The sequence below is a fragment of the Notechis scutatus genome, chromosome 1 (assembly GCF_049901735.1).
Source record: "Notechis scutatus isolate UNSWTSFEM ecotype Mainland chromosome 1, rNotScu1.2, whole genome shotgun sequence".
Lineage (NCBI taxonomy): Eukaryota > Metazoa > Chordata > Lepidosauria > Squamata > Elapidae > Notechis > Notechis scutatus.
In genome coordinates this window covers 187,669,360-187,681,891 of record NC_142009.1, presented here as the reverse complement: position 1 = coordinate 187,681,891, position 12,532 = coordinate 187,669,360, and the positions used below count along the sequence as shown (strand labels likewise).

Below are 12,532 nucleotides of genomic sequence, written 5' to 3'. Positions count from 1 at the left end.
GTCTATAATAATGAGAATGGTGGGAAATGGAAAAACAGGTCAACCAACAGCAAGGTGGATGGGCGGCAGTGATGGTGCAACATTGGAAGACCTGAGGGACCAAGTTTGAGTCAGATCATCATGGAGAAAGTCTTATTTATGTAGGCTTTTAAGAGTTGATTTTGAATTGATTGGCACAATCAATCACTAGTATATTGCTTATATTGTTACAGTTCTATATTTCCTGTATAGATCTCTCTGAACTAGACTTTAACATTATAAATATTTGCAATTATCTATAACATATCAAAAATCCTTTGGTTTTCTTCTTGTAAATTCTCTTCTATGTTCCTTTGAGGAGGGAGGCATCAATTGATTTAAATTTTCAGCATTTGTTTAAACTGGATTTGGCATTTTTATCCACCTATCGAGTCCTTCCCAGGGGCCTACAGTATGTTGTTATTATTATATTGCATTATTTCATTTGACAGATGAAAACAAAATACAGCAAGGTGTCCTATGGATCAAAGGATTTAATTGGCATAATTAATTAAATGGAATTGCATTTGACAAAAGATGGGAAAAAATCATATGGATTAAACTTTCTGACTCTTCTGAAGGAATAGAAATGCAGACCTCATGCCACGTAGAGGGATTCTTTTGCTGCTTACAGAACTACTCCTTCTCTTATTACTGGTACATATTTAGCTTGAACAGATGTACAGAATATTTAAGTGACCCAATCCCTCTTTAGAGATCATACAAGCTGAGAAAATCACTTTCTCTGCTTCGTTTTATGGGGATATTTTTAAAAATCATTTTTACTAAGCCAATTACACTGTGCTCTTATTTCCATGATTTGTACCAACCTAATGGGTTTGGGTTTGAGTGAATACATGAAACTTTTAAAATATCTGATGTGCCTTCTGGTATTTTATGCTAAGCAGAATTATCAGGCACAAAGTTGATGCTGCTTGATCTGAGCAGAACAATTCTAAACGATGTTTCTAATGGCACTAATATAGAACAAAGTTTGGTTTTACCCTAGTCAGCTTTGAAGAGCAAAACACAGCAGTGAGTTGGGCAAAAGTGACAGAATAAATGGCTGATAGAACAGGCAAGATGGGAAACATAAGTTCCAAAGATATACAGACCACCATATAAAGCCACCTAGAATTTAATGAGTAGGTAAATAAATATTATAGTTTTCCTAAATGTGGCTTTAGAGGATTGTGAAGTATTTGTCCTTTCAGCTTTTCTGAATGTTTGTGTAACTTTATCACTGAATTTTATCAGAGCTTCATCTGAGTTTTATTGATACCGTGAGTACAAGTAATCTTTGATTTACAACAATTTGTTCATTGACCGTTTGAAGTTTCAATGCCACTGGGAAAAATTATTTACAACCAGACCTCACACACTTACAACCACTGCAGGATCCCCACAGTCATGTGATCAGAATTCCACTGCCTGGCAACTGGCATGCAATTACGACGGTTGTAGCATTCCAGGGTGATCACCTTCGCAGCCATCTTTCGACAAGCAAAGTCAATGGGGGAAGAACCTGGATTTGCTTAATTTGTGTAATTGCGGTGAGTTGTTTAACAACTGTGGCAAAAAAGGTTGTAGCATCGGGTATGACTCACTGAACAATTGCTTTGCTTAGCAACACAAATTCTGGTTTCAATTGTGGTTGTAAGTCGAGGACTACCTATCCTATGATTAAATGCTTATGAAGTAGGACCCTGGCAACTCAACCTGGCATTTGCCAGCAGATCCCAAGCTATTTTCTAACTTTGGCCTAAATGGAGCAACATGTTGAAGGAAAACCTACCTTTGTATACTAAGAGTGTTTACTAATGGACAAGCTATTATTAATTCAGAAGAATTAAAATTTTATTGTGGGGGTGGGGAGTCAAATCTCCTGGATAAGACATTACAAGATATGACATAGGCCTCTGTCCTGGATCAAAGTTTGCTGAATTTTGGAAAGCCCCCGTCTCCCAATGCTCCTGATAAACACTTCCTTCTTATTGCACTGTAAGATACATCTGTCCATGACATGGTGATGGATGGGTGTGTGCACTTGGTGTGCATTACTGAGACCTGGCAATGGGGCATATAACTCTGTTGGAAAGCTGCTTGGCTTGGTTTCAGGTCCTACAACATTACAACATCAAGGTCAGGGAAGAGAAGTCCCTGTGATTGTGTGACAAGGAATACTGCTCCAACTAGTTGCCTAGCAGTGGCCCACCCCCAACCCAAATTCAGGTTTGGAGTTCCTGAGGGTTTAGCTAATCACGAGTATATCAAACTAGGATATATGGGTGCTATAAACCTTTGCAGTAGCAGAGTACCAGTTAGAATAATCTGCCCCAGAAATCTAATGGATTCAGGTTTCCAAAGGGTGTTTGAGCATTTCCTTGACAATTTGGCAAGGAGTTCTAGCCTCTGCCTGGTTAATCTTTGAAATTTGGAGGTGACCTAAGATTGTACCAGTAAGGTCTCCACCCAGGCACCAACCCCAAAGGTTTACTGAAGAGTTAAGGGAGATGAAGTGACTGAAAAGGCCCCCAGTTGTTAATAGAGGAAAACCAAAAATAGATATGGCTAAATGCTGGTAAGAGACGTACGGCGGTGAAAAAAGAATTCAGAGCAGTAGTGATGCAGCAATTCTTCTTAGCATTTACACATTATCGACAGATTACTTCCTGTAGACTCTGTTCTGTATTATCTAGTCCCTTTAAAAATTTTGGATGAAGTAAATCATGTGCAGAAATGGCAAATGAAATTGCAGCCTTATTCACAGGTAGTTGTTCATATTCATTCTGATTTGGATAATATTTGGGCATAATCTATGGTGCAAACAACATAATATTGTGATATAATCTGGAATTCTTTAGACCTTGAGGAATCTAAGTAAATAATTACTCGATAATAGCATTACAAGAATGTGGAGTAGCTGCTCTATTAGCATTTTTATATACTAGTTGTACATTCAAGAATAAATGTGTAATAAAATGATTAAATTAAGAGACCCAATTTAAATCAATTACGAAAATATGCTTGGAACAAGCCCTTAATGCTATATGATCTTTATTTGCTCTTAACAAAATACACAAAATTCACTTATCATCATTATTGTACAAGTATAAATAATGCTCAGTATTCAAGTACAATCAAGTGCTGAAATTCCTACACTTCATGTAAACACAAACTAGGCTTTCTATTTCACATGCTATCTTCAGCTCATCTGCTGTGCCCAGAGCCTCCCAACAGGAGGCATCATATTTTAGCCTGCTCTCTTTGACTGCATTCTTTCAAGGAAAAATATGAAGAGTGGCAAAGTTTTAAGTTTCAATGACACAAATGTACTGCTTTTGGTACAGTAATTATCCAGCACCCTTTCTCCTGTAAACATCTGGATATTTAAATTGATTTAGTTCAGCTTAATAGATAAATATTTTCAGGAAAAAAAGTCCTTAATTTATTAAAGCAAAACTTACACATTTTTTTAGTCATTTACAGCACTCTTTGCTCAAAGACCAAATAATACTATAGTTCACTTTATGGAAAATACCCATTTAAGCTTGTTTACATTTTTTTGTAAGTACGCAAAAAGAAAAAAAAAATACAAATCAGTATTTGAGTTAGACTTCAACTAACTAGCCCAGACCAAAATGCTTTAATTCACCCACTCGCCTCTCAAATGTATCATTGCATTACAATCTGCAGAGTTTTTAACATTCATTGGAGTGGCAGTCTAAGCTCAGAATCAGTCCTTGAAAAAGTAACATCTAAAACAAAAATACACATAGTTAAAACAATGAGGCACTTATTCTCCCTCAGAAGTTTCTTCTCTTTGGTCACCTGGAGGAGGGAGGGAGGTGGAAGGCGTTGTTTCCATTGTTTCTGTTTCCATTGTTTCTGTTTCCTTTGCTGGTTGCTCTCCCTGCGCAGATTCAACCATGTCATCACCTTGTTTGACTGTTAAAGCCTGGTTATTTTCCTGGTCTGTCTCTGTCAATGGGGGAGCTTCCTCTGAAGGTCCTATGAGACACACATTTTAATTATACAAATTGTATTTATTTATATATTCATTACAAATGCCTCTCTATGCCACTTTAATCATACAACTCCAAGCAGTTTACAGCATAATGTGCAATACCTATAATACACTACAAGTCCTGCTGTACAGCCATTCATTCAGCAATCATTCAAAGTTATAGCAGTACTGAAAAAAATGGCACTTATCCTGGTCCCCAAAGCTGCACCCATTGCAGAGCCCTCCCCCTGGTCACATGATCAAAATTTGGGCACTTGGGCAGTCCTCCCACATTTATAACCAGAACACTATCTCCCCCCATCTCTGCCCTTTCAGTAGCTCTGATACTCCTTGATGGTGGTGGTGGTGGTGCTGGGTCTGAGGTAAAGGCCCAAGGTTTTCTGCCATCACTGCCTCAAGGCCTCTACTTCTGCCCTAGAGCCACACGCATAGAGGCATGCTCTGCAGGCCTTGCCACACCCAGCTGACCTTCCCAGTCTTCCTACTGCTGCTTAACAAGCATGGCCAGACTGGTCCTATGCATGGTAATTGCTGGCTGACCAGGCCTTCTTCTCAAGGCTGTTTACATTTAAGGACACTAAATGTAATGACAACAATAAAAGAAAAGCAGCTGCTAAGCTGGCTGGCGTACACTACTGCTGCTTTTAGCTGCCTATGGAGTATTTGTATTCTCTTTAGAGTCCTCCAGCCTTGCCTAATATAGGAGAAAGGTATTCTGCAGAACTAATCCTTTTGTGAAGCTCCAGCGTCTTCCTGAGTAGAGCTGGATAAATTATGCTGATTAAACAACAAAGGGCAGTATCAGCAAACTGAGGTTCCACTGTATGGAAATTCTCCCGCAATCGCTAATACTCTTCGGTAGGTGCTGTTCCCTGTACTGAACATACACAGGCCACATTCCTTCACAGGCTAGTAATTATAGTCACTGAAGAATTAGCAACTCAGAAAATGGGAAGGTTTATTAGTTTGATGGGCAAAATAATGGCCGCAGTAGATGAGGAGAGCACAGACCCATCCTAGGCCAACTGACGTGTTGGAGAAGCTTATCACTAATGGAGGAAGGGCAATAACCCCATTCACTGTTGCTTCCCAAGAACCAGCATTATCAAGGCATGTATGTTGCCTCTGATTCAACAGCCATCAACAGCAGTAGCTGGTCACCGTCTGTCCACAAATCCATCTAGTTCCTTTTCAAAACATCCACATACCCATTTCTACAACTGGCAGTGAATTCCTGCTTAATAATATGCCTGTGCGGAAAAGTATTCCCTTTGATCATTTAATGCTTGTCATTACTATAGGTAAACTTGAATTATAATACTGTAAAGAGGGAGAAGCACATTCTATCCATGCCACGCAGGATTTTACATACAGAGTACAGAACCTCTAGTATGCCTTCTCTTACTCTATTCCATTCCAAGCTAAAACTCTAAACCAGGAGTCCCCAATCCCTGGTCTGTGGACCGACACCAATCTACAGCATACCAGAAACTGGGCCGTGCAAACAAGCAAAGCCCCATCCACGGGATGCAGGCAGCACATGAAACCACACCACCTCCGATCCATGGAAAAATCTTTCTCCACGGAACCAGTCCCTGGTGCCCAAAAGATTGGGGCCCGCTGCTCTAAACTATAGTATCTTATGAAGGTTTTTTCTGTTTGGTCTTTCTTGCACTTCTTCTAATTCTAAAATACCATTTTTTTGTTTGTAAAGGTGCTGTGACCAGAACTGTACACAATACTCTAATTGTGGTCTACAGGTTTGGGCAAGGACATTAAGCCAGTACAATTCTCTCTGTAATGACACCCAGCATGCAATTTGCCTTCTTTATAGCAGCTGCAATTTACAGCAGTTTAAAGCATTTTTGTTGAGCTGTCCTCCAAAATACCCCCCCTTTCTTGGTTAGTGACTGCCAACTCCCACCTCAATAACATATATTCCTTGTATCAATATGTAGCGTTTTACATGCACTTATATTAAATCACCTTTGCCATTTTGGGGGAAAAAAGGAAAATTTCTTTTGGAGCTCTTCACAATCCCTACTGATTTTACCTTCCACCCTGAACGCTTCAAATCATCATCACCACACAGCCACTTTTCAGGCTCCAAACTCCAGATAATTTATACAAGTACATTACCTACACAACCCCACATTGCTCAACTTGCCAGAATTGTCTATTTATTTCTGCACTGTTTCCTATTTTTAATCCAACTGCCAATCCATGAGAACACTGGTTTGCTCAAGAGTCTTTAGTGAGGGATTTGCTAAAAGCACTGAAATACAGAGCAACTTCAAGAGAAGTTGTGTCTACCTACTTGTTTACTCCCCCCCAAAAAAGTGTAGAAGGTTCATAAGATCTATGTTTGCAGAAGCCATGTTAATTGCTTTTCAGCAAGGCTCATCGCATTCATTGCTTCTCTGCAATAATGCTGTAATACTGTTTTGTCTGAGATAAATGTTAAAGTAATTGCCCTCCGATTTCTCTTAACAATTTTTTTTTTTAATGGGATCACATTGGCATCTTTCAGTATACTTTTTTTCACAGAATATTTTAGGTACAAAAGAATAGTAAGAATGTTCTAGATAAGTGACTTAACATAAGAAGATGTTTGTGTTTGCAGTGACATGAACACGAACAGAAGAACCCAAAGAACTTGGTAAAGTCATCAAACAAAACTATGTGGACTGTTATCAGCCATTACAGTTACGGTAAATGCCAACTTTATATTTCAGAAGCAGTCTATGGCTGCTTTCATAGTTATCACGTTAACCTGGGATTTGTTTTAATGATGGCTCCCCCAAGAAGCCAAAGACAATCTTGGAGAATAAACCCTGGACTGTTTTGCCAATTCCTGGTTGCTTTCTCCTTCATCTCTTCAACTGACTCCCTACTCTGGGAAGAGCACAAAAACAAATAAGGGTTACTTCTGAGTAGAGATATTGCGAGTCAGTATTCATAAACAAGGCTTTGCAAATCATAGTTTCAAAGCATGTTTTTTTTTTTGCCCTGAAATCACTGTGTTCTTTGGATTAAGTTTCCTTATCAGACTAGGCTTAAAAAAATCAAACATACTATGCATACTATAGCTCAGTATTATGGCCAAACTAAACCTGCTGCTGAACATGACTCACTGAAAAAATTAACTGCAAAAAAGGACTGTTTCCTTTATGCCTTGCTCATGTGTCAGATGCTCCTTCAATTTCATCTAAAAGGGCTCTTCCTACATCCTTTTAAATTGTCCTACAGATTAGAAAAATTGCTTGTTTGTACCAGATGCAAAAATATCAACCAGCATTGTAAAAGGTTACAAAAATATTTTTGGTCGTCATTATTTCTTGCCATCGTCACCAATGATGTTTTCCAGAATATTCTGAAGAGAGTCTTCTGCCTAAAGCCTCACAAAAGTGTTCTACATGTAACTTCTCTTCATCTCAGGGTGTGCTCTTCAAAGAAGAAATCAACACCCTAAATTATATTTTTACGATGCTTCTTTTCCTTGTTAGCCAAATGCAAGATGCCTACCGCATTTCAAATTTATAAAACTTCTGTAAAGGTACTTTGGTAAATTAAATTTGACAACTTCTCTCTGAATTCCCAATTTTTAAGCAAGTCTGTTTTACTAGATTTTCTATCCTTTGGGGAAACATCAAAACTAACATTTCAACCAAAATGATTGTAGGATAGATTTGAGATGATAATATGAACAGTCATAAAACAAATTAAGTAAAATATGGATTATTTCATAAAACATGAATGAATAAAAGTATAGTCAAATGATTGATTAACAATGATATTAATGTATTTAATATTTGATTGAAAATATGAGAATATATACAATGTAATTGCAATTGAAGACTACGAAATGGAAGCACAAAGCAATTTGTAAACCAACCGACACACTGTATGTATATATATATATATGGAAGATGGCTTGATGTTTTTATGTTTTGTTTGTCTATGTTTGTCTTAAAAACCAATAATTTTTTTTTTAAAAAACTAGTTTCAACTTTTTATTTAAAATAAAAGCTGGACTTTCAATTCATCTCAACCAGATGACGTGCCCAAAACTATGAGATGTAACTACATTATGACCCAAATCCTTAATTAGTGAATATAATTCTTAATATTGATAACTAATTAATAGAAGAACCCAAGATTTTTTTTATTTATACATACATACATACACACACACACACACACACACACACACACACACAAATTTAAGGATAAAATATCAGATAGCAAAGAGAAACTATTTCTGAAAAATTTGAAAAGGCTTGGGATGTTCCCATAGCTGCACTTTGCCTCCCAATATCACCCCCCTCCCCCAAGAATTCTAAATTGTAAGGAATAAAGAAGACTACATACAGTATATTATCATACGTATATGATCCAAGATTGCATTCTTAAAGAAATCAATATATAAGATTTCTCTGCAAATCCCTTAAATCATTTGACCAAACTATGTTGATTCTTATCTTCTTATCTACTTATCTTCTTATCTTATCTTCCTATCTACATACCTTCTTCCGTTTCAGGCTGTTGCAAGTTTTCCTCCTCCAGCTGCATAGCTTCGGTCCTACTCTCCATTATAGCAGCTGGCTTCTTTTCAATGTCGAAATCTGGAAGCCGTGGAGCTTGTGGTCTGGTTTTTCTTGCAGGATTCAGGAAAAAACAGTAGGCGCACCGAAAGGCTGCACAAAAGATTATATAGGCATATCCAATGAGCTCACTGAACATCAGAGCTCTTGTTTACACTTGTTATAATTTATTTTTATTCTTTGATGTTACTCTTGAAAACACCAGTTTTGGTTAGTGCACTAGTTAAAGCCCTTCCTGGAGCATCATGCCCCCATCAGTCACCCATGGCCTCATTTACCTTTCCAACTGATGACTGCAATGCACTTTGCTATTTTTGAAGACTACCCAGAAAGTGCAGAATGCAGCACCTACTGGCAATGTCTACTGACAATGAGCATCGCCGATACCACATAGGAATGATTTTGCAAGCACTGCATTAGTTATCATTCAGCTTCCAAGTACAATTCAGAGTGCCGGCTTTAGCATATAAAGTCTTTTTAGCATGAGAACAGGGTATCTGGAGCTCCTCCCATTTCAGGTAAATCAACTGGTCATGTCTTGTTCAACCTGATAACTAATGCTGAAAATGCTTTGCCCAAGTGAGATTAGTAGAAGCAGGGGAAGGACAGAGCTCAGTGCTTTTCTGGGCATGCTCCAACATTACAATTGCACCCAAACATTTAGACAGTCCTGGTCAAATGGTATATTTCCATGAACCCCTAAGAGTAAGTAAACATCTACACTGTACAAAATTAAACACATCTTTCTGTAAGATTGAATACATATTTACAACTTATGTGCTATTATTTACAAGTTCAACATAAGAAAAGAGTGATTGTGGCAGATATGGTAGGAGTAGCACTTTGGACACCTCTCCAGTCAGTACTTTGTAATACCTCGTTGACAGATATCACAGCTTTCAAATGTTTCTTGTAAGAAACATTTATTCTAAATGCTTATTCTTGCTTTTGGAATTTTCTCCGATTCTGCCTTGCAGAAGTTTTCTAGCTCAGAAATATTCTTAGGTCTCCTTGCTTTGAGATATTCGTACAGATTCAAACCTTTGGTACTGTGAAGGTGAGTTCAGTATCTTTAATTTTGGTAAGCAATTCATGGTTGATTTAGAGATATGTTTTAGATTACTATCTCGCTGAAACTTTTTTTCATTTTGAATTTATGATTGTAGGATAGATTTGAGATGATAACAGAGAACAGTCATAAAACAAATTAAGTAAAATATGGATTATTTCGTAAAACATGAATGAATAAAAGTATAGTCAAATTTGTAAACCAACTGATATATTATATTAGTTTCTATGATATGTTGATATTTAGTTCAATTTATACTTCCTTCCATCCGCATAAGTGCTCTGTGCAATATACACACTCCAGAACATAAAAAGAGCCACACTGAGCTCTATTCCATTCCTTCTAATGTTTCATCTTTTGTTTTCAAATGTATCTTGTGTGGTTCAGAAAATTTCTGTTTCATCAGTCTGAAGACCGTTGTTCCCAAATATTTCACACCTCTCAAGGGTTCCTCCTCCATAGTTCAGACAATTATTTCTGTTTCCTGACATCTCTGCCATGCTGATCACTTTTGCATAAGCAACGCTCTGCTGTGGACCTATGGAGTAGTAATTTAGGCATCAGCTACATTTTTCAAGAGGACATCTGCAATGATTTGCAGATTATGTTCTGATCCATTTTCAAGCAATTGTAAGTGAATCTACTTTTTTGATCTTCCCAAATTTGCCTTGACTTCAGCAGTTCCATGTACCGTATATACTCGAGTATAAGTCGACCCGAATATAAGCCGAGGCACCTAATTTTACACAAAAACCTGGGAAAACTTATTGACTCGAGTATAAGCCGAGGGTGGGAAATGCAGCAGCTACTGGTAAATTTCAAAAATAAAAATAATTAATTTGGGAAACGATCTCACTATCTCACGTCACCTCGGGAAGGAAAGGCAAAGCGCTTTTTGCCTTTCCTTCCCGGCTGCTGTTGGGAGTTGCTGCCGCGGTGCGGCCCAGTCAGCGTCGCTCGGGAAGGGAAAGGCCACGGCTTGGAAGGCCGCCGCTGGAGCGAAGCTGCGCGCAGTCGCTGCGCTAGCATCGGATCGGGCGCGCCGGACGGTTCCGACCGAGCCCCGAGCGTTGTCTTTGGCGCCCGCCCAGCGCCGCGTAGCTCCCTGTACCGGGAGAAGGGAAGACACCCCGGGCGGGGCAGGAGAGGAGCTTCTCCCGCCCGCCCCTCTTTCCGTGCCCACCGGTGTCCCCGCAGGACGACCCCCGCCCGCAGTCGCCGCCGCTTGAAAGAGACGGGCCGGGGTGGGTAGAAAGGCGCCGGGCGCCCTTCTCCCGGTACAGGGAGCTCCGCGGCGCTGGGCGGGCACCAAAGACAACACTGGGCTCGGTCGGAACCGTCCGGCGCGCGCCGATCCGATGCTTAGCGCAGTGGCTGCACGCAGCTTCGCTCCAGCGGCGGCCTTCCAAGCCGTGGCCTTCCCTTCCCGAGGCGACGCGGGACTGGGGCCGCACCAGCGGCAGCAACTCCCAACAGCCCCAGCCGGGAAGGGAAAGGCAAAAGCGCTTGCCTTTCCCTTCCCGAGGCGGCGGGACTGGGGCCGCGCCGGCGGCAGCGACTCCCAACAGCCCCAGCGGAAGGGAAGGAAAGGCAAAAAGCGCTTTTTGCCTTTCCCTTCCGAGGCGGCGGGACTGGGCGCGCCGCGGCGGCAGCGACTCCCAACAGCCCCAGCCGGGAAGGGAAAGGCAAAAGCGCTTTTGCCTTTCCCTTCCCGAGGCGGCGGACTGGGGCGCGCCGGCGGCAGCGACTCCCAACAGCCCCAGCCGGGAAGGGAAAGGCAAAAGCGCTTTTGCCTTTCCCTTCCCGAGGCGGCGGGACTGGGGCGCGCCGGCGGCAGCGACTCCCAACAGCCCAGCCGGGAAGGGAAAGGCAAAAGCGCTTTTGCCTTTCCCTTCCCGAGGCGGCGGACTGGGGCGCGCCGGCGCAGCGACTCCCAACAGCCCAGCCGGGAAGGGAAAGGCAAAAGCGCTTGCCTTTCCCTTCCCGAGGCGGCGGGACTGGGGCCGCTCCGGCGGCAGCGACTCCCAACAGTTAGCCGGGAAGGGAAAGGCAAAAGCGCTTTGCCTTTCCCTTCCCGAGGCAGCGGGACTGGGCGCTCCGGCGGCAGCGACTCCACACCATTTTTTTTCAGAGGGGATCTGACTTGAGTATAAGCGAGGGGATTTTTTCAGCACAAAAAATGGGCTGAAAAACTCAGCTTATACTCGAGTATATACGGTAACTTTATCTTCTTAGCAGTGCTTCTCACAAGTGACATTTCTAGTTAGTTTTGTTTAAATAGCCATGTCCTCATGGCTATTTATTCACTTCTTAAGAATTAATTTTCTTCATTGCCAATCTTCAGACAACTGCTCAAAAGAACTAATCATTACGCAAAATTAACAATCCAAATTTGGATAGATTAGAAGGGTCAAGTATTCGTTCATTTATGAAAGTTCACCTAGCCAACTGTATGCCTAACAAGTCAATTATCTTTTAATTATGCACCATAATTCATTGACTGAATCCATTGCAAGGATATTGAAACTTTTACAATTAATATATTTACTGTTTTCTTAGTTTGAATATGTAAACAATTGCAAATAGGTAGTACTGTATGCATTCAACTTTACAGAAGTTGTTATGTTTAACCACAGTCAGCTTCTATTCTTATTAGGATTTGATGTAACATACACTTTGTGGAAGGATGCCTCTATTTTTGTATGCAACTGCCTGGAACAGCTGACATTCAGCAATCCTAGTGGCACACTCACTAACATGATTTTTGGGGACAGGTAAAACAGAACATTCCTGCAGAGCTTTGAATCTAGGACA

At 40.6% G+C, this 12,532-nt stretch overlaps 1 protein-coding gene across 5 annotated transcripts in view; it reads right to left on the bottom strand.

Annotated features, from left to right (window-relative positions):
- Positions 1-3,058: 3,058 nt before the first annotated feature.
- Positions 3,059-12,532, bottom strand: part of LNPK (lunapark, ER junction formation factor) — a 72,374-nt gene continuing 62,900 nt past the window's right edge. For all 5 annotated transcript variants that reach the window (XM_087949684.1, XM_087949680.1, XM_087949683.1 and 2 more), the window contains 2 exons: positions 8,572-8,742; positions 3,059-4,029 (listed from right to left, as the gene is read on the bottom strand). In XM_087949684.1, the coding sequence (XP_087805810.1) occupies positions 3,815-4,029; positions 8,572-8,742 (386 nt within the window). In that variant the 3' untranslated portion in view covers positions 3,059-3,814. The remainder of the gene's footprint in view (positions 4,030-8,571; positions 8,743-12,532) is intronic.